This window comes from Rhinatrema bivittatum, chromosome 1 (genome assembly GCF_901001135.1).
Source record: "Rhinatrema bivittatum chromosome 1, aRhiBiv1.1, whole genome shotgun sequence".
NCBI classification, from domain to species: Eukaryota; Metazoa; Chordata; class Amphibia; order Gymnophiona; family Rhinatrematidae; genus Rhinatrema; species Rhinatrema bivittatum.
The window spans coordinates 700,392,361-700,416,847 of NC_042615.1; the positions used below are offsets into that span (position 1 = coordinate 700,392,361).

The window sequence follows — 24,487 nt, forward strand, 5'->3', positions numbered from 1 at the left end:
CCCCCGGCCCATTTAGTACTGCCCTTGCGAATGCTGTGTCCTCCTTGGCCTGAACATCCAGGCGATAGAATCTCGAGAAGGTGTGGCTGGAGGATCACGTTGCCGCCCGTCCGATCTCTGTGGGTGACTGCATCTTAGTTTCTGCCCAGGACACTGCCTGGGCCCTTGTGGAATGGGCTTTGACTTTTAGAGGTGGAAGCTTGCCTGCCTCTACGTAGGCCGCCTTTGATTACTTCTTTGATCCAGCGGGCTATGGTTGCCCGCGAGGCTGCTTCTCCTTGCTTCTTCCCACTATGAAGAACGAAGAGATGGTCCGTCTTTCGTACAGGTTCCGATCTTTCCAGGTATCGGACTAGGAGTCTGCCGCCATTCAGGTGGCGAAGAAGGCGTGAGTCTTCCGAGTCCTTATGCTCGTCTGGAGATGGCAGCGAGATGGTTTGGTTTAAGTGTATATATCCCTCCTCAACTTTTAAGAATTTATTGCTCCACTAAATTTAGCTGTTTTCCCTGTAAAGCATATTGATAATTTTGTATCCTCCTTAGTTATTTGTTACCTGTAAAGTTTGTTTGTTCCTCATTTAATCATGCATTACCTGTAAAGCCTGTTGCTAAAATTTTTGTTCTCTGTAAACCGATGAGATGTTCCCAACGTTCGTCGGTATATAAAAGCCATTAAATAAAATAAAAATGGAAGTGAGAAACCACCTTTGGCAGGAAGGAGGGTACCGTGCGCAGCTGTATGGATCCCAGCGTGAATCTGAGGAACGGCTCCCGGCATGATAGTGCTTGAAGTTAGGAGATTCGACAGGCTGAGCAGATTGCCACAAGGAACGCAGTCTTCAAGGTCAGGAGCCGTAGGGACAGACCGCGAGCTGGTATGAACGAAGCTCCCGCTAGGAAGTCTAACACTAGATTGAGATTCCACAGGGGTATTGGCCACTTTAGGGGTGGCTGAATGTGCTTGACCCCTTTTAAGAAGCGGGAAATGTCTGGGTGGGCCGCTAGGCTGGTGCTGTCCACCCTGGATCTGAAGCTGGCCAGAGCGGCCAGTTGCACTTTGATGGAGTTGAGGGACAACCCTTTGCTCACGACGTCCTGCAGAAATTCCAGGATCATGGGGATTTTGACTGTCCACGGAAGGATGTCACAGTAATCACATCAGGCTTCGAATATTCTCCATACTCGTATATATGTTAAGGAGGTGGAGAACTTGCACGCTCGGAGCAGTGTGTTAATCACTGGTCCTGAGTATCCACTCTTTTTCAGGCGAGACCTCTCAATGGCCAGACCGTAAGCGAGAATCTTGTTGGGTCTTCATGGAGGATCGGTCCTTGCTGGAGTTGATCCCTGTGTGGAGGTAGGCGTAGAGGGTTTCCTGCCAGAAGTCTTCACATGTCCGCGTACTATGGTCTTCTTGGCCAGTCCGGGGCCACTAGAAGTACCAGCCCTCTGTGGTGTTCTATCTTGCGGATGATTCTGCCCAGTAGTGGCCATGGAGAGAAGGCGTACAGTAGGTCCTCCTGTGGCCAGGTCTGGACGAGGGCATCGATTCCCTGGGACAGCGGTTCCCATCTTCGGCTGAAGAACTTGGGAACCCGGGTGTTGGACCCAGTTGCCAGAAGATCCATGGCTGGGGTTCCCCCCAGTGTTTACTATCCGCTGGAAGGCTGCTGTAGACAGTGTCCATTCCCCTGGATCCAGACTCTCTCTGCTGAGGTAGTCTGCAGTGACGTTGTCTTTTACCCTCTCCGTGAAGAAATACTTCCTGACATTGGTTCTGAGTCTTCCTCCCTGGAGTTTTAAATCGTGACCCCTGGTTCTGCTGATTTTTTTTGCAACGGAAAAGGTTTGTCATTGTCTTTGGATCCTTAAAACCTTTCAAGTATTTGAAAGTTTGAATCATATCACCCCTGCTCCTCCTTTCCTTCAGGGTGTACATATTTAGATTCTTCAATCTCTCCTCATAAGTCATTCGATGAAGACCCTCCACTTTTTTGGTCGCCCTTCTCTGGACTGCCTCCATCCTGTCTCTGTCCCTTCGGAGATACGGTCTCCAGAACTGAACACAGTACTCCAGGTGAGGCCTCACCAAGGACCTGTACACTTCCCTTTTCTTACTAGATATTCCTCTCTCTATGCAGCCCAGCATTCTTCTGGCTTTAGCTATCGCCTTGTCACATTGTTTTGCCGACTTCAGATCATTAGAGACTATCACCCCAAGGTCTCTCTCCTGCTCCGTACATATCAGCCCTTCTCCCCCCATCGAATACAGTTCTTTCGGATTTCCACACCCCATGTGCTTGACTCTGCACTTCTTGACATTGAATCTCAGCTGCCATATCTTCAACCATTCTTCCAGCTTCCTTAAATCCCGTCTCATTCTCTCCACTCCTTCCGGCATGTCCACTCTGTTGCAGATCTTAGTGTCATCCTCAAAAAGACAAACCTTAACTTCTATCCCATCCGCAATGTCGCTCACAAAGATATTGAACAGGACCGGTCCCAACACCGATCCCTGCGGCACTCCGCTTAACACTGCTCTCTCTTCAGAGCAAGTTCCATTTACCATCACACATTGTTTTCTGTCCATCAACCAGGTCACCACCTCGGCACTCACTCCTAAGCTTCTCATTTTATTCACCAGCCTCCTGTGCAGGACCGTATCAAAAGCCTTGCTGAAATCCAAGTAGATGACATCGAGTGCTCTTCCTTGATCCAATTCCTTGGTTACCCAGTCAAAAACGTCAATCAGATTTGTCTGACAGGATCTTCCCCTGGTGAATCCATGCTGCCTCTGGTCCAGCAATTCTCGCGACTGTAGATAGTTCATTAGGGGCTCCATTTCCAGGGACACCTGCTGGCTTCTGGTTCCCCCCTGGCAGTTGATGTAGACCACTGTTGTGGCATTGTCCTACATGACTCAGACTGATTTGCTCCGGAGTCTGTGGCTGAACCGTAGGCAGGCTAGTCTGACTGCTCAGGCTTCCAGTCGGTTTATGTTCCATGCCAACTCTTCTTTGTCCCATTGCCCTTGAGCCGTTGGCTCCTGGCAGTGGGCTCACCATCCCCGCAGGCTCACATCCATGGTGAGCAAGGTCCATTCCAGTGGGGATAGGCTTGTTCCCTCGCTCAGATGGTCTTCTTGTAGCCACCACTGTAGTAGGTTCCGAACCTTTGCCGGTAGCCGGAGGGGGACGGAGTAGTTCTGAGACATCGAGTTCCACTGTGACTGTAGGGAATGTTGCCCTTGCCCATGGGACGACTTCTATGGTTGAAGCCATGAGTCCAAAGACTTAGTTCAACAATGCTTGTAGTTGTTCCATCAATCTCCTTCTCCTTGGAGGGGGAAGGGTGACTTTGTTCCATTTGGTGTTGAACCGGACTCCCAGGTACTCTAGGGATTGGGAGGGCTGCAGGTGGCTCTTGGGTGTGTTGACGACCCACCAGAGGTTCTGCAGTAGTTCCTTGACTCTGGTGGTTGCTTGATGCCTTTCCTCTGGCGATTTCACTTTGATCAGCCAATCGTCCAGGTATGGTTGCACGAGGATCCCTTCTTTCCTCAGTGTCGCCGCTACTACCACCATGATCTTGATGAACATCCGGGGAGCCGTAGCTATCCCGAACGGTAGAGCCTGGATCTGGTAGTGATGGCTCAATATCGCAAAGCGTAGGAAACGCTGATGGAGGAGATGGATCAGTATGTGGAGATAGGCTTCTGACAGATCCAGGGAGGTCAGGAATTCTCCCGGTTGTACCGCCTTTATGACCAAACACAGGGTTTTCCATGCGGAAGCGGGGTACCTTCAGGTAGCGATTGACTGTCTTGAGGTCCAGTATGGGCTGGAATGTTCCCTCTTTCTTGGGCACAATGAAGTAGATGGAATAGTGCCCAGAATTTTGTTGGTGCGTGGGCACTGGTGTTATTGCCTTTAGGGCGAGGAGTTTTGATAGTGTGGTTTCCACTGCCTTCCTCTTGGCGGGGTCATGGCATGGAGAAATCATAAACTTGTCCGGGGGGATAATGTGGAAGTCCAGGTAGTATCCCTCTCGGATGATGGATAGGACCCAATTGTCCGACGTTATTTCAACCCATCTTTGGTAGAATAGGGCAAGCCTGCCCCCTATGATCTCTTCCTGTAGATGGGTCTGCTGATTCTCATTACATGTTGCGGCTGAAGCCTTGTCCCGAGCCGGCTCCTCTTTTGTTGTGTCTATTCCGAAAGGACTGCCCCTTGCCAGCGGGGAGGGAGGCTTGGTAAGTTTTTTTGTATGGTCTATAATGCTGGGATCCTCTGCCCTTGGGTGCCCGGGGAGAGGGGCGTTGGTTCCTCTTGTTCCTGTCCTTTGATAGAAGGGGTACTGGGGACTTGCCCCATTTGTCGGCTAATTTGTCCAGGTCGCTTCCGAATAGGAGTGTTCCTCTAAAGGGCATTCTCGTGAACCTAGTCTTAGAGGTAGCGTCGGCTGACCAGCTTTGGAGCCAGAGCTGTCTTCTGGCTGCCATGATGGACGAAAGGCTCCTGGCTGAGGTGCGTACCAGGTCTGAGGTCACATCCGTGAGGAATGATATTGCTGGGTCTAATGCCTCGATTGGCATAGTTGCGTCCCTGGCCATAGCCAGGCAGGCGCGTGATACCACAGCGCAGCAGGCGGCGATCTGTAAGGTCATAGCTGATACACAAACACACGTAAATCTGATCACATTACCCCTATCCTAAAAGACCTTCACTGGTTACCCATAGCCTCCCGCATAAAATACAAAACACTCACCATTCTCCACAATCTATTGTACAATCATATTCACACTTGGCTCGAGAATGCACCACTTTTCCGATCATCAACCCGCCTCTCCAGATCCAACCTTGCTGGAACTCTTTTCACCCCCTCCCTAAAAACTGCTCACCACACCTCAACCAGAGAAAGGGCTTTCTCCATTGCCGGCCCTTCCCTATGAACACCCTGCCCACGGCCCTCCGTCTAGAACCTAACCTGTCTAAATTTAAAAATGGGCTCAAAACCTGGCTCTTTACATTAGCATATCCAGATGTTGACCAAACTTAGCTTGCACTCTAACCCCTTAGCCAACTCACTCTCCCGTCCTCCCATCTGCCTCTCCTCTTTCTCCCCTATTCTTCCCCAAGCAAAGACTCCTAAATACTGTTATAAGTTCCCCTCCTCCACTCTAAGCTTATCCTACCCTGTCCCTCCCTCCCCCCACCTCCCCCTTTCACTGCCATCAATGGTCTGGTACCTACCAGCCCACCTGTAGATATATTGTCTATTGTTAATTTATATTCTTCGAATGTTCCTATCAAATTTCTCTCTTTCCCTATCCTTCCTACTGCTGTCCTCTCTCCTCCTTCATTGCTGCTCCCTCCTTCCCCATCCCTGTTTATTGTATTTCATTCTCTTGTTAATTTGTTACAATGTAAACCAGCATGATGTTCCGACGAATGTCGGTATATAAAAATCAACAAATAAAATAAATAAATAAATAAATACACCATAAGACTGCTTGAGGATGGATTCCTGCCGTCTGTCATTGGCATCTTTGAGTGAAGCTCCTCCCTCGACTGGTATGGTAGTGCGCTTTGTGGTGGCACAGATCAGGGTGCTAACCTTGGGAAACCTCAGGAGTTCCTTCGTCGCGGGGTCCAAGGGGGTAGAGAGCTTCTAGGGCTCGACCTCCCTTAAAGGTGGCCTCTGGAGCGTCCCATTCCAGGTCGATCAGTTGTTGTACGGCCTGTAGCTTAAGGAAATGGCGTGAGATCTGGCGGAGCCCAGCCAGGAAGGGTCTCGCCTTGGACTCTGCTGTGTTGCATGTGTCCGGGATGGCCAATGCCTTCAGACTTGTGGCTACGAGATCTGATAATTCATCTTTTGGGAAGAAGCGCATCATGGTGCGATATGGTTCCGTTCCTGGAATGAGTTCCCCCTCTTCCAGGGGTTCTGATTCCTCCTCCGACTCATCTGTGTCCCCTAAGGGGAGGTATTTGTCCAGGGGAGGCTCATCTGATGGAGGCCGGGAGGGGCCTGGGAGGTTCTGGACCACTGGTGGGGTTGTGGTTGTGCCGCTAGTGGCCCTGTCTGTGTGTGGATGTAGGATTGCAGCTCAGCGAAGAATCCCGCCCAGCTGAAGTTGCCTGGGACCGCATTGGGTCCAACGGTGCTCCCCGAGGGCCCCCCACTGTGGAGGGGCCGAGTCGGGAATAGAGAGGTCTGGGGTAGTCTCGCTGGTGGATCCGGAGTCCTCTACAGGCTGAGGGGGACCTTGTCTTGGCTCCCCCCGAGCTTCTTTGCATAGCAGGCACAGAGCTGAGGTCACCGTGGGCTGCGCCGCTCTCAGATGGCACGCCGGGTAGCAGACTGAACCTTTAGCTGTCTTGGATGGCGATGCCTTGATTTGCGCATGTATCCTGTACAGGTGCACGTGCCGGGAGGCCTGGTTATGCGTTCCGTGTGCGCCTACATTATGCGTGTAGGAACGGAAGATGCACGCGTGGCTGTGCGCGCAGGCCTAGTTGTGCGCTTGGCACCCCTGGGCATGCCGCTGTGTGCCTGGCCCTGATGCGCGCGCCGCTGTGCGCACAAATACTTTGTGCGCCCGGCTGGCCACTATGCACACGGCTTAGTTGTGCGTATGAAGCGGCAACCGGGGGGGGGGGGGGGGGGCGCCGGCAACCACACGGTAAGATGGCGGTCCCCCCAGGGGGTCTCCACGAGGGAGGACCCTCTTGCCGGATCGAGGTCTAGCCCAGACGGGGCTGCTCAACCCAAATGTACAGATGCCAGAGGGACAATCTGTGTGGCTGTCCGAGCCTCGGAGACTTAGAGAAAGTTTTCTATCTTACCTTGTCTCTGCGCTTCTCGGTCCTCTGCTGGGCGGTCTCCAGCTGCGGGGGGAGAGGGAATTACCTTCACCGCCGCGCTTGGTTCTGCACCCGCTTCCTCTCAGCCGCTCCCTTTTCAGGGGGCTAAGTCCACGCCGGGACCAAGGCTTACTTCTGAGGGATCTTGGAAGTCACTTCAGGAAATCTCGATTGGGGGAGGGACCCTTAGGTATCACCGCAGGAGAATGGGGCTCGTTTTGGAGGTAAGTTTTTGTTCCTTCTTTAAATTTGGAGTTTGGTTTTCTAACGCTGTGCAAGCATGTGTGAAGTCCCGAACTGCTATGGAGACGGAAAAAACTGGAGAGCAAAGCCTCGTGCACAGGTATATGTAGTGCTGACATCAGATTGAAATCTGACTCCGTCTCCAACTGATATCAGGAGCACACTATACCCATTAATCCTGAGTCCATCTGCTACATGCTAGGAAAATGGGCATTACAATGGGGCTGATATTAAAAGTCTTTTAGCTGCCCGATATTGAAATTAAGGAGCTAGCTTGGTGTTTTTGAAGTTGTATGACCACTGAACAGCTAAATTTAATTGCTCCATAACCTGGGCAGTCTCAGGAGCAGGGTTAGATCAGAGGGCCGAAGTTCACTGGGTTCAGCGCTAGCTAGCTTAGGTGCCCAAACCTAGGTGCTGCTATGGCAGGCCTAAATCAAGTCCACAAAATTTTGACCAGCAGCTAGTTCATTTTCAGCAGCAAATTTAGCTAGCTAAATTCAGATGAAAAATATCCTAACTTAACTGGCTAGTTGAAGCGCTCTGTCCCACACTGGAAAGGCATCCCAGTGTGCCTATAAAGCAGAGACAGTCCATCTTTCGTGTCATTCTCATGTATTACCAACAAGAGTGAGATTTCTGCATGGGATACCAATGACGCTCAGCACAGTAGCACTCTAATTTACTTGGACTCACATTCAGGCCGATACAGTAAAAGTCCCGGCGCACACACAGGCCACTCTCCTGTGCGTGCGATTCTGTATTCAAATGAGGGCCTGCAGCAAAAAGAGGCGCTAGGGACACTAGCATGTCCCTAGTGCCTCTTTTTGGACAGAAGCGGTGGCCGTCAGTGAGTTTGACAGCTGACGCTCAATTTAGCCAGCATTGGTTCTCAAATCCGCTGACAGCCATGGGTTTGGAAACCGGACGCCGGCAAAATTGAGCATCTGGTTTTCAACCCGCGAGCCGATTTCAAATTTTTTTTTTAAACTTTTTTTTTTTTTTTTTTTTTTTTAACTTTTGGGACCTCCGACTTAATATCGCAGTAAAAACTGCTTTTCTGTGCACTTTCCCGGTGCCCAGAGAAATTAACTCCTACCTTTGGGTAGACGCTAATTTTTGAAAGTAAAATGTGCAGCTTGGCTGCACATTTTGCTTTCTGAATCGCGCAGAAATGCCTAATAAGGCCATCAACATGCATTTGCATGTTGCGGGCACTATTAGGTTCGGATGGGGGGGGGGGGTGGACGCGCATTTTCGACGCGCTATTACCCCTTACTGAATAAGGGGTAAAGCTAGCGCGTCTGATTGTTGGGAGTGGCTAAGAGAGGATTTCATTAACATTTTAACATTTTCTCAACTGTAAAATATAAATCATAATGAAAATGGGGAATTTAAAGATTTTAACTATTACCCGAATCATTAAAAAAAAAAAATGTCAGTACTGTGGCTGTAAACCAGCAGGATTCAATTAAGGTCCCCACAGGAAATGACAATGTGCCTTTATCTACATCTGGTCTTGGTTAACATATTCCCTTAAAGTAATTCTTATATGATGTGCTCTCTTCTCTCCCATCAAGATTACTGAGTAGGAGGCAAACAGCTCGAATGAAAAGATTCTAGTTTCATATGGCATCTTTCACACAAACTGAATCCTGATGCGCGCACCCACAGTGCAGCCATCTCTGGGGGGTGGCATTCCATACAAGCACTGAATTGTGCACTGTATCATGGTGGGAGATGAGGAAAGAAAGAGTAAGGAAATAAAGTAATGGGTCGATAGCATGACTAAGATCAGATTAAGTGACAGTGATAGGATTAAACCCACAATCAGTACATTTGGTACAATTTCAAGCCCTTTAAATAATAAAAGATAAAACAATATTAAGGAACTTACCCATACGAGAATATACGAGTTGCTTTCCACCTAGTCATTAATGCGGCAAGAAGACCCATAACTAAAGCAGAGCAGTCAAAAAGCATGTGAAATCCATCTGAGACTAGGCCCAGACTATTGGTCCACGCTCCATAAAAGAGTTCCACAAAAGTGAAAGCCTAAAATGGGAGATACTGGAAGTTACTTTTCTGAATATGAGCAAACCTTTCATCAGGCATATGTACAAGACCACATCATCTGCACAGGACTGGCTTGCCCTCAGCAACTTTACACCACAAAGATGCAGTGTTCAAGTCATGGTTTTAACCAGTTATTCACTGCCATCACTAATTTCTAAACTAAAGAGACTAGAGGGCTTCAGCAGGTCTCATTCACTAGAAATACCCTGCCAGAGAGCACTCTTGTCCTGCTTACGCTTATTTTACCATAACAGCAGGGCAGTCGCTGGACACAATGGTGCCCTGGGCAAGGGTTGCTTTCCATTGTCCCTTTTTCCCTTTGGGCTCACTTGTTTGCAAACTGATTCAAAAAAGTGGTATGTGCCTTCCCCAGCTTGGTTGCCCTTCTTGCCACTCCTTACGACAGCCCTAAGAGATTGTCAGCAAACATGCCGTAGTGTAACTAGTTTGTTCTTTTTGCCTAGTTTCCTATAGGAAAACTGGCCTTATGTCTCTGTGTATGTCTGTATGCCTGTCTCCTCTAATAATTTTTGAGCTCTTCATTTCCATTCAAATTTCCGCCACAGATAGTAAAGCACCAGGTGACTCCCAGCTCACAATTTTCATGAGCCCTTGATGCCTTCTGACATTTAGAATCCCTTATGAAAGCAGGTCAGTTGAATTTGCAGGCAGGTCAGAGCACTTTGAAAGCTGCCCAACCATTGGTCAGCAGTTATAACCATATGCAAATTTCTGTACCAAAGAAGGAAACCAGGCATCATGAGATGTTTACTTCTCCTTGCTCTAAACTCATATTCCGTTTACTTGCAAATACATTTGTTCCACCCTCACCAGTTCAGACATCACATTTTCATCCTGAAATGAAAGAGAAGTGTGCCACCAAACCACACGCCTGAATCCTGAACCACTGTTGCATAACTCAAGACAAAAGCGTTATGTGCTAGTGTGTTCCTCGTTTAGGCTGGATTCTGATTTTTAAATGTTGGTGGCAGAACGTGACAACTCTGTGGGAGACACAGCTTCACGGGAATGGCCTGGATGGCTGGGGCCAGAAGCCTACATTCAGACTGGCTGGCACAGTGCTTTGAGTATCCCAGCACTTCATAGTCTCACTGAGGCAAGGACCTCAAAGGCAAATCAAAGCTTCAGATTTTAACATTAAAAAGTTCGAGGTTTGTAATAATAGTAGCTCTCTAGTCTCAGGTTTTCTTGTTATTAATGTGAGCCGTCTACCCGCTATTACTTAAATACATTTGGGGAAAAAAATATCCTAGGACAAGCAGGGTGGTAGTCAGCCGATGGAGCCCGATACGGAAAACTTATGTCAAATTTTCTAGAAACCGTCTGGCACACTAAGCATGCCAATATCCACGCGTCCACGCGGGGTCTCTCTCCAGTTCTTTCTTTTCCGCGGAGCTACCATCTCGCGGAGGTGGAGCTTATGCTCTTTTTCTCGGGAAACTTCTTAAAAAGTGAGTTTTTTTGCTTTTTTCTTCCCTTTCTGGGTCTTTCTTCAATTCCCGCTTCCTTTTTGGTCAGTAAGTATATTTTCACGCTTCTCCCATGTCTGCCAGTTGTGGTTTTTGCGGTCTCCAGTGAGCCTCAAGGCAGCCTCGGGCTTCCGTTGGTGCCCCCATTGCCCCCTGACTATGTCCCTGACAGATCCACACAATGTGTGCATCCTTTGCCTGGCGGCATCACAAGATGTTTAGGGCTGCGAATTGTGCGCTCAAATGACCCCAAAAGGCTGTCGGGCTAGGCTGGACAAGATGGAGAAGGTTTTTGGTTCGGGAAAGTCAGACTCCCTCCACTCCAGCATCAAGGTCATTGACACCTAAGGACCGAGGGGATCCTTCAGTGACCCATTCCTCCCCCGAGGCCTTCGAGGGTAAAAGGCTCCAGGGATTGCCCAGTCTCAGTCTTCTCCAGGTCATGGACTTCAGGATCATCCTCCTCGGCGCTGGGGAAAGACTGGGCCGAGCACCGTGGGAGGTTTCAGAAGCACCGTCACTGGTCTCTTTCTGCACACAGTGCTGGGCTTGGGCTGGCTGTAGCGCTTGTTGCCTTGGCCCTGAAGCGACCATACTCCCTCAATCCATTAGCCCGAGGCCATCCACACCGGTTATGGTGCTGGACATGGTTTCTCCTCAGCGCCCCAAGGAGGAGTTGGCCTCTCCCCTCCCCCTCAGCGTGCCCTTTCATCGGAGGCTTTTGAGGCAGAGTTGGAACATCAGGTGCACTTGGCGGTGGATCGTGCTTTGTGCGACAGGGAACCGGTGCTCCCACGACCTAGGCCGGCACCTTCCCCGATGCCAGTGCCCGCATTGATGCCACCTATAGTGCCAGGACTGGAGCTATTGCTGGACCGTCTTGAGGTCCTTCTCAGTGTCCTCCCGACCCAGTTATTGCTGGTGTCCCGCGATTCCTCAGTGGGCCATCAGGCAAGAAACGCAAGGCGTCCAAAGCTGGTCCTCATGGGGGACTATTCCAAGGGCCTGTTGATGCCCTCCGTGCCACGGGGTCCCCTTGACCCACGCCCGGTGCTGCCAGGACCAGGGCTAGAGCCTTTGGGTCCCTCAATGCCCCTACCCAGGGATGCACCCAGTGCACCCCAGCCCCCATCTCCTGAGGGCCTGTATGACCCCCGGGGGGGGGGGGGGGGAGACACTCCTCTGACGCTTCATCAGTGAATTCCAGTGGTCTTCTGTCAGATCCTTCCCTCTCGGAGGAGTGCTGCTGTTCTCTGCCGGAGTACTTGACCTTTCTGGGGTTTGTTTGGGTGATGGCTGAAGCCATTCCTTTCCAACTTATGACCGAGGAAGATGCCCACCATAAGATGCTGGAGATTCTCCAGCTCATGGATGCCCCAAAGGAGGTTCTTGCAGTACCTGTTCACGAGATCTTCAGAGAGCTGCTTTTTCGGCTCTGGGAGCACCTTTTCTCTGTGGCCCCGGTGAAATGGAAGTCTGATCGGATGTATCTTGTACAGCAGACTGAGCGATTTGAGAAGTGCCAACTCCCCCACCAGTCAGTGGTAGTTGAATCTGCATGAAAGAAGGCAAAGAGGTCAAAGACCCATGCCTCAGCTCCTCCTGGAAGGACAACAGAGCATGGGCTCCTATGGATCAGAGAGTATTTCAGGGCTCCATGCTGGTGGCCCGTATCACCTCCTACGTTTTGTATATGACCCAATATACCCATAATCTCTGGAAGCAAGTCCAGGAGTTTGCAGACGGCCTGGTGCAGCAGCTGCAGGAGGCCCTTATGGCTTTTGTCCAGCAGGGCCTTGAGTGAGGGAAGCATGAAGTGCATGCTAAGTACAACATATTTGAGACGGCGGACTGAGTTGCAGCAGCTGGTATTTCTGCTCGGCGTTTTGCCTGGCTTCATGCCTCAGACCTTCATCCAGACGTGCAGGACCAACTAGCTGACTTCCCTTGCACCGGGGATAACCTGTTCGGTGACAAGGTCAAGGAGGCGGTCGCACAGCTGAAGGATCACCATGAGACCCTCCAGCAGTTATTGGCCGGTGCCTCAGCTTTGCCAGCATCTTCTACGAAGACCTCCTGGCCAAGGTCGCGGAGGCCATTTTACAGACCGCACAAGTCCTCACTCTCGGCCACAACAGACCAGCGCCAGATCTCGACAACAGCGGGGCCCCTAGGCCTCAGCCAGCGTCTCAGGTTAGCCCTGCTATAGGGTTTTGACTGGATGCGAGGGAGCATAAGCTAGTTGCCGCTTCCGGTACTGGTAGGCTGTGTTTCCTTGCGGACCTGTGGCCAGCCGTGACTTTAGATCAGTGGGTCTTGTCCATCATCCGTCATGGCTACAGGTTGAATCTCATGGCTGTTCCACCGAATTCTCCCCCGTGCCCACACTGGGGTCCGGTCTCGCACTCAGAAGTGCTCCAAGGGAAGCTCTCGGCCCTTCTAGTGGCCAGAGCAGTGGAACCTGTCCCTCAGGAGCAATAGGGACGGGGGTTTTACTCCCCTGTCACTGGAGGTATCTTCGCTTTGTGGTGGGCCGTCAACATTTTCAGTACCATGTGTTCCCGTTTGGCCTGGCTTCTGCGCCCCAGGTCTTCACGAAGTGTTTGGCCATGGTCGGTGCCTATCTGCACCAGCTGGGAATCTGGGTCTTTCCATACCTGGATGACTGGCTGATCAAGCACAGTATGCAAAAGCAGGGGTGGCGCGGTCCCTATGCTGGACCATTCGGGTGTTGGAATACCTGGGGTTTCTAATCAACTACCCAAAATCCAATCTCTGTCCATCGTCACAGCTGGATTTCATGGGAGCCATGTTGGATGCGATACAGGGCGCACACACTGCTAACCCTAGCAGAGGAGGTCCAACACCGCCGGCAGGTCGTGAGCAGCGTATGCTGCAGTTTCTGAGGAACATGGCCACCACAGTCCATGTCATCCCATTTGCCTGCCCGCATATGCGTTGAGCCCAGTAGACCCTACGCTCCCAACAGCGGCAGGTCACCCAGGGCCTTCAGGTCCGCACCAGGATTTCCCCTCTCTCAGGGCTTCCCTGGCTTGGTGGAGGTCTCCATCCAATCTGGAGCAGGAGGTGCCCTTTTCAGGTTACCCCACTCTAGGTTGTGCTTACCACATATGCGTCCCACCTGGGCTGGGGTGCCCATATAGAGGGCCTCCGCACCCAAGGTCTGTGGACTGCTCAAGAAGCTCAGTGTGTGTGGGCCTTCCTGCCCGCCACCCCTGGTTTGTTATATTTTTTCATGATCTGCTTAAGAGACTGAAGACAGACCCCGCGTGGATGTGTGGATAGTGGCATGCTGGGCATGCTCAGTGTTCCAGTCAAAATTTCTAGAAACTTTGACATAAGTTTTCCCCTGTTGGGCTCCTTCGGATGATGTCACCCACTTGTGAGGACTAACATCCTGCTGTCCTAGGAGAATACATTTTACAGGTATGCAACTTCGCTTTCTAAAGCTCTGCTGCGTCCTTGTCTGGTCTTAATCCTACATGGGATAATTGGTTCTAACCTACTAATTTTCATACCTGAAGTAACACAGATCAGTCCAGACCCTGGGTTTTGCCTCCCTACCCGCAGATGGAGACAGAGAAGAAAAAAGTTTTACTGACACAGCTACTTAACCAAGAGAGCAACCTGCAGTCCCTTAGTATTTCTCTGTCTCTAGCAGATGGTAGAGGTGTTAAACCTGCAGTCTAGGTTGTTAAAAAAAAAAAAAAAAAGTAAAATATTAGAATAGATATGTTTTTCTCCCAGGGATTGTCAGGTTTCTGGTTGGATCATCCCCCTAGTTGAGACAGTCTAGCAGGTGAATGGTGATCCTTTATGCAGGCTAGGAGTGAGGGACTCTGAAAGCTGGTGGTCCAGTTTCCTCATTCCGAAGGAAATTGTGAAGACTAAAACTGTGAAGGATTTCAAAGGGGCATGGGATAAACACTATGGATCCCTAAAAGGCTAGAGGATGGGAATAAATAAAAAAGCTAAACTGGCACGGAGCAGCAGTTACTACCTTGGGAACTTGCTGGGCAGACTAGATGGACAATTTTGGTCTTTTTCTGCCATCATTACTACGTTACTATGTAAATGTAGAGAATGAGCTATATACAAATATCACACATTCCCCAAACTATCCCCCAGAACTTTTTATTTATCCTACAATGTTCTGGAGGAAGAAATGAAACGCTGACAATGAAGAGAGATAAATACAAGATTATTTCAACAAGATGAAATAATCCTCACCAGCTTGAAGGAATCAATGACCGCAGCGAGGAACATCGTTGCAGCACCCCGTAGCCCCCAGGACTTTCTGCCTTGCCCCTTACTGACATAATCGGGGTGATGGGCTAAAGCGACCAGCTTGTGGCCAGAGGAACTGTTTCGTTTCTGCCTCAACTCCCGTGTCCAATCTGGGAGCCTACTTGTCATCACCAGCTTGAAGGAATCGCTGACTGCTGCGAGGAATATCAATGCAGCACCCTGTAGCCCGCAGGACATGCTGCCCCGCCCTTGCTGACATCATCGGGGTGATGGGTTAAAGGGTCCAGCGTGTCGCCAGAGAGACTGTTTGGTTTCTGCCTCCGCCTGTGTCCAATCTAGGAGCCTACTTCTCATCACCAGCTTGAAGGAATCGCTGACTGCTCGAGGAACATCATTGCAGCACCCCGTAGCTTGGTCTTCCCTGCCCCGCCCCTTGTTGATATCACTGGGGTGATGAGCTAAAGGGGTCAGTGTGCTGTCGGAGATGCTCACGCATTGCACACCGAAGGTGCACAACAAAGGGGCCAGCCCCTTTTTATGTCCCCTTGTTGATATTTGTGCTGGCTTATTTGAATGTCCTGCATCATATAACGGTTTCATCTGTCATTAACCTTATTCTTCATCGCTTTCTTTTCAAATTTTTTCTCAGCATGGAAATTTTGACTGTTTCTAGCATCAGCATTTATGGTGACCTAAGACACAAATGCTTTAAGTGTACTTATAGACCTAGATCCTCGTTAATGCCTATCAGGCTTTGTACTAAGTCAGCTTTACTTCTTGCCTCAACAATCACTATCACAATGCTAGTTTTCAATGCACAAGCTATAAGGAAAAAAAACATCATTTATAATTTAATATTGAGTACAAAACATGACTGTGTGTTAATTACTGAATCTTGGCTTTCTGACCATGACATCGTTACATTAAACAAACTATGTCCACTAGAGGAGGTGGACCTGAAAACAGCCTCTCGCGAGGCCCCCGAGGCGATAGCAAACAAAATAAAAAAAATAAAAAAACGGCCTTAGAATTCGGACGCAGGAGGAAGTGAAAGGAAAAAACGAAGGGAACCGGTAAGCCCTCCCTGGAAGCCCTGACGCCTCCCCAGAGCAATTTAAAGGGCTGATACCGCTCCAGGCGTCGTGCGCCTAAGGAGCGCGACAAAGGGGCCCGCCCCTTCGTGCGCCCCTTCGTGCGCTCCAGCACATAGAAATAGAAGCCACACTCGCTATCTCCTTCTGTAACTCCTACCCTCTCCTAATCTAAGCGCCCTACTTCAGTTCTCAAGCATTCATCCAGCCACTCCAGCATCCAGCAATCGTCCAGCCACTCCAGCATCCAGCAATCGTCCAGCCACTCCAGCATCCAGCCACTTCAGCATCCAGCATTCATCCAGCCACTCCAGCATCCAGCATTCATCCAGCCACTCCAGCATCCAGCCAGCCACTCCAGCATCCATCCAGCCACTCCAGCATCCAGCATTCATCCAGCCACTCCAGCATCCAGCATTCATCCAGCCACTCCAGCATCCAGCATTCATCCAGCCACTCCAGCATCCAGCAATCGTCCAGCCACTCCAGCATCCAGCAATCGTCCAGCCACTCCAGCATCCAGCATTCATCCAGCCACTCCAGCATCCAGCATTCATCCAGCCACTCCAGCATCCAGCATTCATCCAGCCACGCCAGCATTCATCCAGCCAACCCAAGCATCCAGCATTCATCCAACGATCATCTCCGCCAGCATTCACTCCAGCACCCAACGTCTCCTGCACCCTGCATTCTTCTCATTTCTTCTAGCAGCTATATTTCCCTCCACAATCCTAACCGTCATCCACTTTCTCCCAAAAAGACAACATGCTACAAACCTTTCCCATACCGATTATCCCCCGCTCACTCCCTAACAGAGCAAATCCACCCTTGCTCAATCTACGCTCAAAGAGATCACTGATTCCTATCATGATCTCCCCACTAACACAATTCCTAGGCTTATCTTTAATCACCTTAACCCTTCTCAACTCGCAGTCGCTCTCAAAAAAATCCCACATGCTCAACGACCACCTCCTGGACACCCAACCGGACATCTGTGCCATTACCGAAACATGGCTGAAAAACACAGATACTGCCATAATTAACCAACTACCAATACAACAATATGACATCTTCTCCATCCCCAGACCTAAAAAAAGAGGGGGTGGAATAATGTTAATTGCAAAAAAAGAACTAAGACTATCCCAGCAAACCTTCAAATCGACGACCAAACTAGAAATTGGTCTATTCAAATCCTCCCAGCTTCAAATCTGCCTTATCTACACCCCACCGGGGCTCTTAGAAGCCGAACCCTCTCCCCTCGTCAAAATCATAGCCAAACACATCAACACCAACTCACCTGCCATCATTTTAGGAGACTTCAACATCCATGTTGACTCCCCCTCTCCCATCATCCAACTGCGAAGCCCTTCTCTCCTCCCTCCAGGCTATGGGATTCAAACAAATTATAAACAATCCCACACACAAGGCAGGCCACACGCTTGACCTGATATTCACGAATGAAATCATCTCGCCCATCTCCCCACCTTCTTGCACCCCCATCCCCTGGTCAGATCACTCGCTGATAGTTACAGAATTATCTATAAAACAAAAACAGACCCCCACTACTACTAAATCCTCTATCCAATTCAGGAAACCTTGTTCCATGGACACTCTCAACAACAGCCTTGCCAAAGACCTAACAAAACTGGACCTCTCTGATGCTGATACCGCTATTGACTCCTGGCAAACTATCACACACTCAGTAGCAAACATAATCTGCCCCTTATCTTCAAAACTCATCAACCCGGCCCGCACGAACAAAAAACCCTGGTTCTCAACTGAATTAAGAAAACTCAAACAAGACCTACAACACAAAGAACAACGCTGGCGGAAAGATCCCTCCCCCACCTCAATGGCTTCTTACAAAACAACAATGAGCTATTATAGGACATCCATTACCCGCACTAAACAAGATTTCTACGCCAAAAAAATACACGGCTTCCTATACGACCCAAAAACTCTGTTCTCATATGTTGCAGCCCTTACCCCACCCCTATTCCCCCTACCTTCCCAGAAGAAGCAGCCCAAAACAAATCCACAGAATTGGCAATCTTCTTTGACAACAAAATCAAAAATCTACTTGCCCCGCTGGCAACATCCAACACTTCACCAAATCCCTCGCATCCACCAAGCCAAAATCCTTCACCAACTGTCCACAAACAGATGCTAGAATCTCTTGAACCCACATCTTCCCTGGAAATCGAATCGATAATCAAAAAAATGAAACCTTCTTCACACCCATTGGACCAAATACCGACCAAACTCCTTCTCACCATTCCTAAAACCATTGCTAAACCTCTGGCTGACATCATAAATTGCTCCCTCAATCAAGGATCTGTCCCTGACTCTTTAAAGATTGCTTCCCTGAAACCCTTACTAAAAAAACCCAACCTGGACCCAGCTAACCCTGCAAATTTCCGCCCCATTGCAAACTTACCTTTTATAGCCAAGCTAATGGAAAAGCTTGTCAACATCAGACTCACAGACTACCTTGACTTGCACAATATTCTCTACCCGTCTCAATTCGGATTCAGGAAAAGCCTAAACACATCAGGATGTTGTCCTTCTTTCTTTAACGGACAACATCCTGATGGGCCTAGACAAGGGACAATCCTACCTCCTAGTCCTACTCGATATTTCAGCGGCATTCGACACGGTAAACCATTCTATCCTCATCAACCGTCTAACGGAAATAGGCATCTCTGGCTCTGCACTGCTATGGTTCAAATCCTTTCTGAACAACAGGCACTACAAAGTTAAAATAAATGACAAAGAATCCCTCCCTATACCTTCAAAACAAGGAGTACCACAGGGTTCTTCACTTTCCCCCACCCTGTTCAATATTTATCTACTCCCTTTATGCCAGCTACTCAATAGACTCAACCTCACCCATTTTATATACGCGGACGATGTGCAAATCATAATCCCCATCTCGGACCCCATCTCCTCTACTCTAAATTTTTGGAACAACTGCTTACACGCCATCAACCTTCTTCTCTCGAGTCTCAACCTGGTCCTTAATACGTCCAAAACAGAACTCCTGGTTATCTCCCCTAGCGATAACAACCTCTTCGCTAATAATACAATTACTCCACTAGCAAGCCAGGTTAGAGACCTTGGGGCCACCCTTGACTCTAGAATGAATTTCAAAAAGTTCATTAACACTACAACCAAAGAATGCTTCTTTAAGCTACAGGTCCCTGAAGCAACTAAGACCGCTCTTACACTTCCAGGATTTCCGTTCAGTGCTTCAAGCCATACTGTTTTCAAAGATCAACTATTGCAACGCTCTACTACTCGGTCTCCCCGCCTCCTCTACTAAACCTCTACAGATGCTGCAAAACGCAGCGGCCAGGATCCTTACAAACACACGTCGTAAGGACCACATCACTCCAATCCTAAAAATCCTACACTGGCTACCCATCCAATATAGAATACTCTTCAAGGCTCTCACTATCATCCACAAATCCATCTACCAGCAATCCACACTCCAACTCGCCATTCCTCTCGAATTACATACTTCCGCAAGGCCGATCAGATCCGCCTACAAAGGTTCGCTCAAGGCCCCCCCTAACAAATTCTCGATCCACAACTCTATTCATAAGCGAGCACTTTCGACAGCGGGTCCGCCCAATTGGAATTCGCTTCCCCCAGATATACGCCAGGAACAATGCCATCTCTCCTTCAGAAAAAAACTGAAAACCTGGCTGTTCACACAAGCTTACCATTGAAGTAACCTCTATCAACCAACATTGACTCTCACCCTCCGACCTCTTCCCTAACTCCTCCCCCTCCCCGCTCCAGTCTCTGCCCACCTCCCCATGTCTCCTCCTTCCACAGGATATATTATGTTTATGCCTCGCTACCCTATTGTTTTTCGTTGATTACTGTATCACTCTCCAGTTGTTATCGTTATAATATCTTTCCTGTCTTCCATCTCCCATGTTTTCGCTCCCTGTTTAATGTAACTTTACCTTCTACATAGTAGTTAATTGGTTTCCCCTTGTTCTATTGTAAACCAGTACGATAAGACCTCGTCTTGAGTATCAGTATAGTAAAAGAATTTAAATAAATAGATTATATTCCTATCTCTAAGCCTAGACCAGATTGCAGAGGTGGAGGACTACTGGCCATTGTTAAAAGCTGTTTACTACCTTGTAAGAAAAACCTTAAAATTATAGGCCCATACGAAATTTTATTAATATCTACCTTGATCGCCAATTTTTGTATACTGTCCACCTGGACTATTAGCTGTAGACTTATCCCCTTTAATGGAAATTCTTTCATCTTTACCAGTTCTGGTGATTTTAACCTACATATGGATGTCTCCCTTCTTCTATCCACTACATCCGTCTTTCTCAAAGCTATGATCGGTCTAGGCTGGGAACAATTAGAGTAACTACCCATAAACATGGTCATACTCTTTACCTTGTTTTCATTAATTCCCATTTCATCTGCACTTCTTCTCTAAATGTACAATTAGAAGCGATACCATGGTCGGAACACTCCCTTATCACTGTTTGTGGAGCGCTCAATTCTAGTCCTGCCAAAGACTTAAAATCTCAAATACGTTTGAAAAGAAAAAATGTTGAACAGGATGAGCTTATATCATCTTTTCTCCTAGTCATATCTAGTATAACCTCAGAAAATATTAATTCTGTCATCACAGAATGGAATGCTTCTATTCTGGCGACCATGGATTTAATTGCACCCAAAAACCTGTTATTGATAAAAATCCTAGTGCTTCCTGGTTCACTCTACAATTAAGAATCTTAACAAAGATATTAAGGCACCATGAGCGCTGCTGGCAAAAATCCTTTTGAAAATTACTTCCAAAGTACATACCTACTTCCTCTTTGAAATCTGGTGCAAAATCCAAGAGTAAAAATTACACCTGAACTCTGTCCCAATATAGTCTGAAAACTATCTCCATAAAGTAGCGCCTGGTTTACACAGAATAAGGAAAAGGCCTTAGTTTGCCATTACTTCTCTATCCTTGTGTACTGAACTTTAATAATTCTACAGATCTACTTACCAGATTTAGGCACAGAAAGTAGAAAATGTTCCGCGAGTCTGACTCTTCAAGGATCTGTTTCAGAGAATCTTTAATAAATCTTGGTAAGGAAGGTGAAGTCCGCTGCAGGGCGTCTCCCATGAAGTTATACAGAGGCGTGCCCTCGGGGGAATACCCCACCAGCATGCCCTTCTGTCCTCTCCTAGACCTGGACGATAAGATGTTGGCAGCTATACAGGAAGGGAAGAAAGATGCATTATTTCATGTCTGCTTCATCATAAAAACTGTAAAAACAAAAAAAGGAAAATTGGTTCTTACTTGCTAATTTTCATTCCTGGAATACCACAGATCATTCCAGACGCTTGGGTTTTGCCTCCTTGACAGCAGATGGAAACAGAGAAAAGTTTCACTGACACTGCCATATAACCTAGTGTGCCACCTTCAGTCCCTCAGTACTAATGTGTACCCAATCCAAGATAACTGATAACCAATACTAAGAATCTTGAATCTAAAACTCCAACCAGCACCAGGAGGAAGGTGAAGTTGCAAATAAATAAATAAAATAAAATAAATAATGGAAATTTGTTCCAAGAAACCAAAGCAGAACAGCATTGAAATTGGCAACAATTCTGCATTATATTCAAATTATCAGTACGAGCGGACTCGCCCTCCCCAGTGGGTCGGTCTCTGGACTGATCTGTGGTATTCAAGGAACGAAAATTAGCAGGTAAGAACCAATGTTGAGATTACTTACCTGATAATCTCCTTTTCCTTAGTGTAGACAGATGGACTCAGAACAAGTGGGTATAGTGTGCTCGTGCTAGCAGTTGGAGACGGATCTGACGTCAGCACGGGTACATATACCCCCACAGGAAGTGAAGCAACCCAGTAATCTTCCTTGCAAAAGCTGTTATGGATAGATGTGTACTGACCGATCAATGAATTAGTGAAACAGGATTCCCCTGACCGATTGATAGTAGCTGGAGACCGCCAGCGTTCCCAACCGGAAGGCGTCGACACCCGATAGGGTGGATGCTCTTATGTAAGAAAATGACATGGCTTACCTTGAATCGGTGAAACCCATGTATCCCGGCAGCCGGGCGGGATGCTGAGTCCATCTGTCTACACTAAGGAAAAGGAGATTATCAGGTAAGTAATCTCAACATTTCCTGGCGTGTAGCCAGATGGACTCAGAACAAGTGGGATGTACAAAAGCTACTCCCGGACTGGGCAGAAGGCTGCCTGAGGACCACGTAGGACTGCCCTTGCAAATGCTGTGTCCTCCCTAGCCTGGACATCCAGACGGTAAAATCTGGAAAAGGTGTGGAGGGAGGACCATGTCGCTGCCTTACATATCTCCGCGGGCGACAGCATCCTAGATTCTGCCCAAGAGGCCGCCTGCGCTCTGGTGGAATGAGTCTTGACCTGCAGAGGTGGTGACTTTCCGGCCTCTACGTAGGCCGCTCTGATAACTTCTTTGATCCAGCGGGCTATGGTGGGCCGAGAGGCCGCTTCCCCTTGCTTCTTCCCGCTGTGAAGGACGAACAGATGGTCCGTCTTTCGTACTGCTTCTGTCTTTTCCAGGTATCTGGGCAGCAATCTGCCGATGTTGAGATGGCGTAGCAAACGCCCTTCTTCTGATTCCTTCAAACCCGCCGTGGTTGGCAAAGATATGGTTTGGTTGAGCTGAAATTGTGAGACTACTTTAGGTAAGAAAGAGGGAACCGTGCAAAGATGGATAGCCTCTGGAGTGATTCTCAGAAAGGGATCACGGCAAGACAGTGCTTGTAGCTCTGAGATGCGGCGTGCGGAACACACTGCCAGCAAGAACACCATCTTCAAAGTTAGCGAACGGAGAGACAGGCCCCGAAGGGGTCTGAAGGTGGATCCTGCGAGGAAATCCAAAACTATGTTGAGGTTCCACAGGGGCACTGGCCACTTCAGTGGCGGACGAATGTGCTTGACTCCTTTCAGGAAGCGGGAAACATCTGGGTGCGTGGCGATGGTCTTGCCATCCCTCCTGGGACCGTAGCAAGACAGCGCAGCCACCTGAACCTTGATGGAGCTTAGGGAGAGACCCTTCTGAAGCCCATCCTGCAGGAAATCCAGAACAATAGGTATTGTGGTCACATGTGGATTGGTGCCATGAGTGTCGCACCAGGCTTCGAATACTCTCCAGATCCTTATGTAAGTGAGGGATGTGGAAAACTTGCGAGCTCGGAGGAGTGTATCTATCACCGGCTCCGAGTAACCTCTTTTCTTCAGTCTAGCCCTCTCAATGGCCAGACCGTAAGAGAAAATTGAGCTGGATCCTCGTGGAGGATGGGACCTTGACGTAGCAGGTCCCTGAGCGGAGGCAGGGGAAGAGGCTCCCCTGTCAGTAGTCTTCTCATGTCCACGTACCAGGGTCTTCTTGGCCAGTCTGGTGCCACTAGGAGAACTAGGCCCCTGTGCCTCTGAATCTTGTGTATAAGGGCGCCCAGCAGGGGCCACGGCGGAAAAACGTATAGCAGGGTCCCTGGAGGCCATGGCTGAACCAGGGCGTCGATCCCGTGAGAGAACGGATCTTGCTTGCGGCTGAAGTATCTGGGTACTTGATCATTGGACCTGTCCACTAGTAGGTCCATGTCCGGAGTCCCCCACTGATCCACAATCATCTGAAAGGCTGTGGGGGACAGCTGCCATTCTCCCGGATTTAGGCTTTCCCTGCTGAGGAAGTCTGCCGCGGTGTTGTCCCTTCCGGCAATGTGGACGGCGGAGATGTCCTGGAGATTCGCCTCTGCCCAAGCCATCAGCGGGGCTATCTCTAGGGACACCTGTTGGCTTCTGGTTCCGCCCTGTCGGTTGATGTATGCCACTGTGGTGGCGTTGTCGGACATCACTCTGACTGCTCTGTTCCGCAGTCTGTGAGCAAATCGCAGGCAGGCTAACCGGACTGCTTGTGCCTCTAGACGGTTGATGTTCCACCCCGACTCTTCTCTGTTCCACCGCCCTTGGGCGGTGAGCTCTTCGCAGTGTGCTCCCCATCCGGTCAGGCTGGCATCTGTGGTGAGCAGAGTCCACATGGGGGAGGACATCTTCGACCCCCTGCTCATGTGGTTGGACTGCAACCACCACCGTAACTGGGTCCGCACTCTGGCTGGTAGAGGTAGATGCACGGAGTAATTCCGGAAGCGTGGGCTCCATCGAGAGAGGAGGGAGCGTTGTAGTGGTCTCATATGGGCCCTTACCCAGGGTACCACTTCCAGGGTGGATGCCATGAGACTGAGAACCTGTAGATAATCCCAAGCTATGGGCCGGCTGGCTCCCATCAAGGACCGTAGACGCATCTGGAGTTTTAACCTTCTCTTGGTGGTTAGGCTGACCTTGTCTGCCTGGGTGTCGAACTGGACTCCCAGGTATTCCAATGATTGGGAAGGCTGTAGGCAACTCTTG

General features: G+C 49.1%; 1 protein-coding gene across 2 annotated transcripts in view; it reads right to left on the reverse strand.

Annotated features, from left to right (window-relative positions):
- LOC115075437 (zinc transporter 5-like) overlaps nucleotides 1-24,487 on the reverse strand; it is a 166,454-nt gene that overhangs the window by 54,460 nt on the left and 87,507 nt on the right. For both annotated transcript variants that reach the window (XM_029575807.1, XM_029575816.1), the window contains 2 exons: nucleotides 21,074-21,282; nucleotides 9,010-9,167 (listed from right to left, as the gene is read on the reverse strand). In XM_029575807.1, the coding sequence (XP_029431667.1) occupies nucleotides 9,010-9,167; nucleotides 21,074-21,282 (367 nt within the window). The remainder of the gene's footprint in view (nucleotides 1-9,009; nucleotides 9,168-21,073; nucleotides 21,283-24,487) is intronic.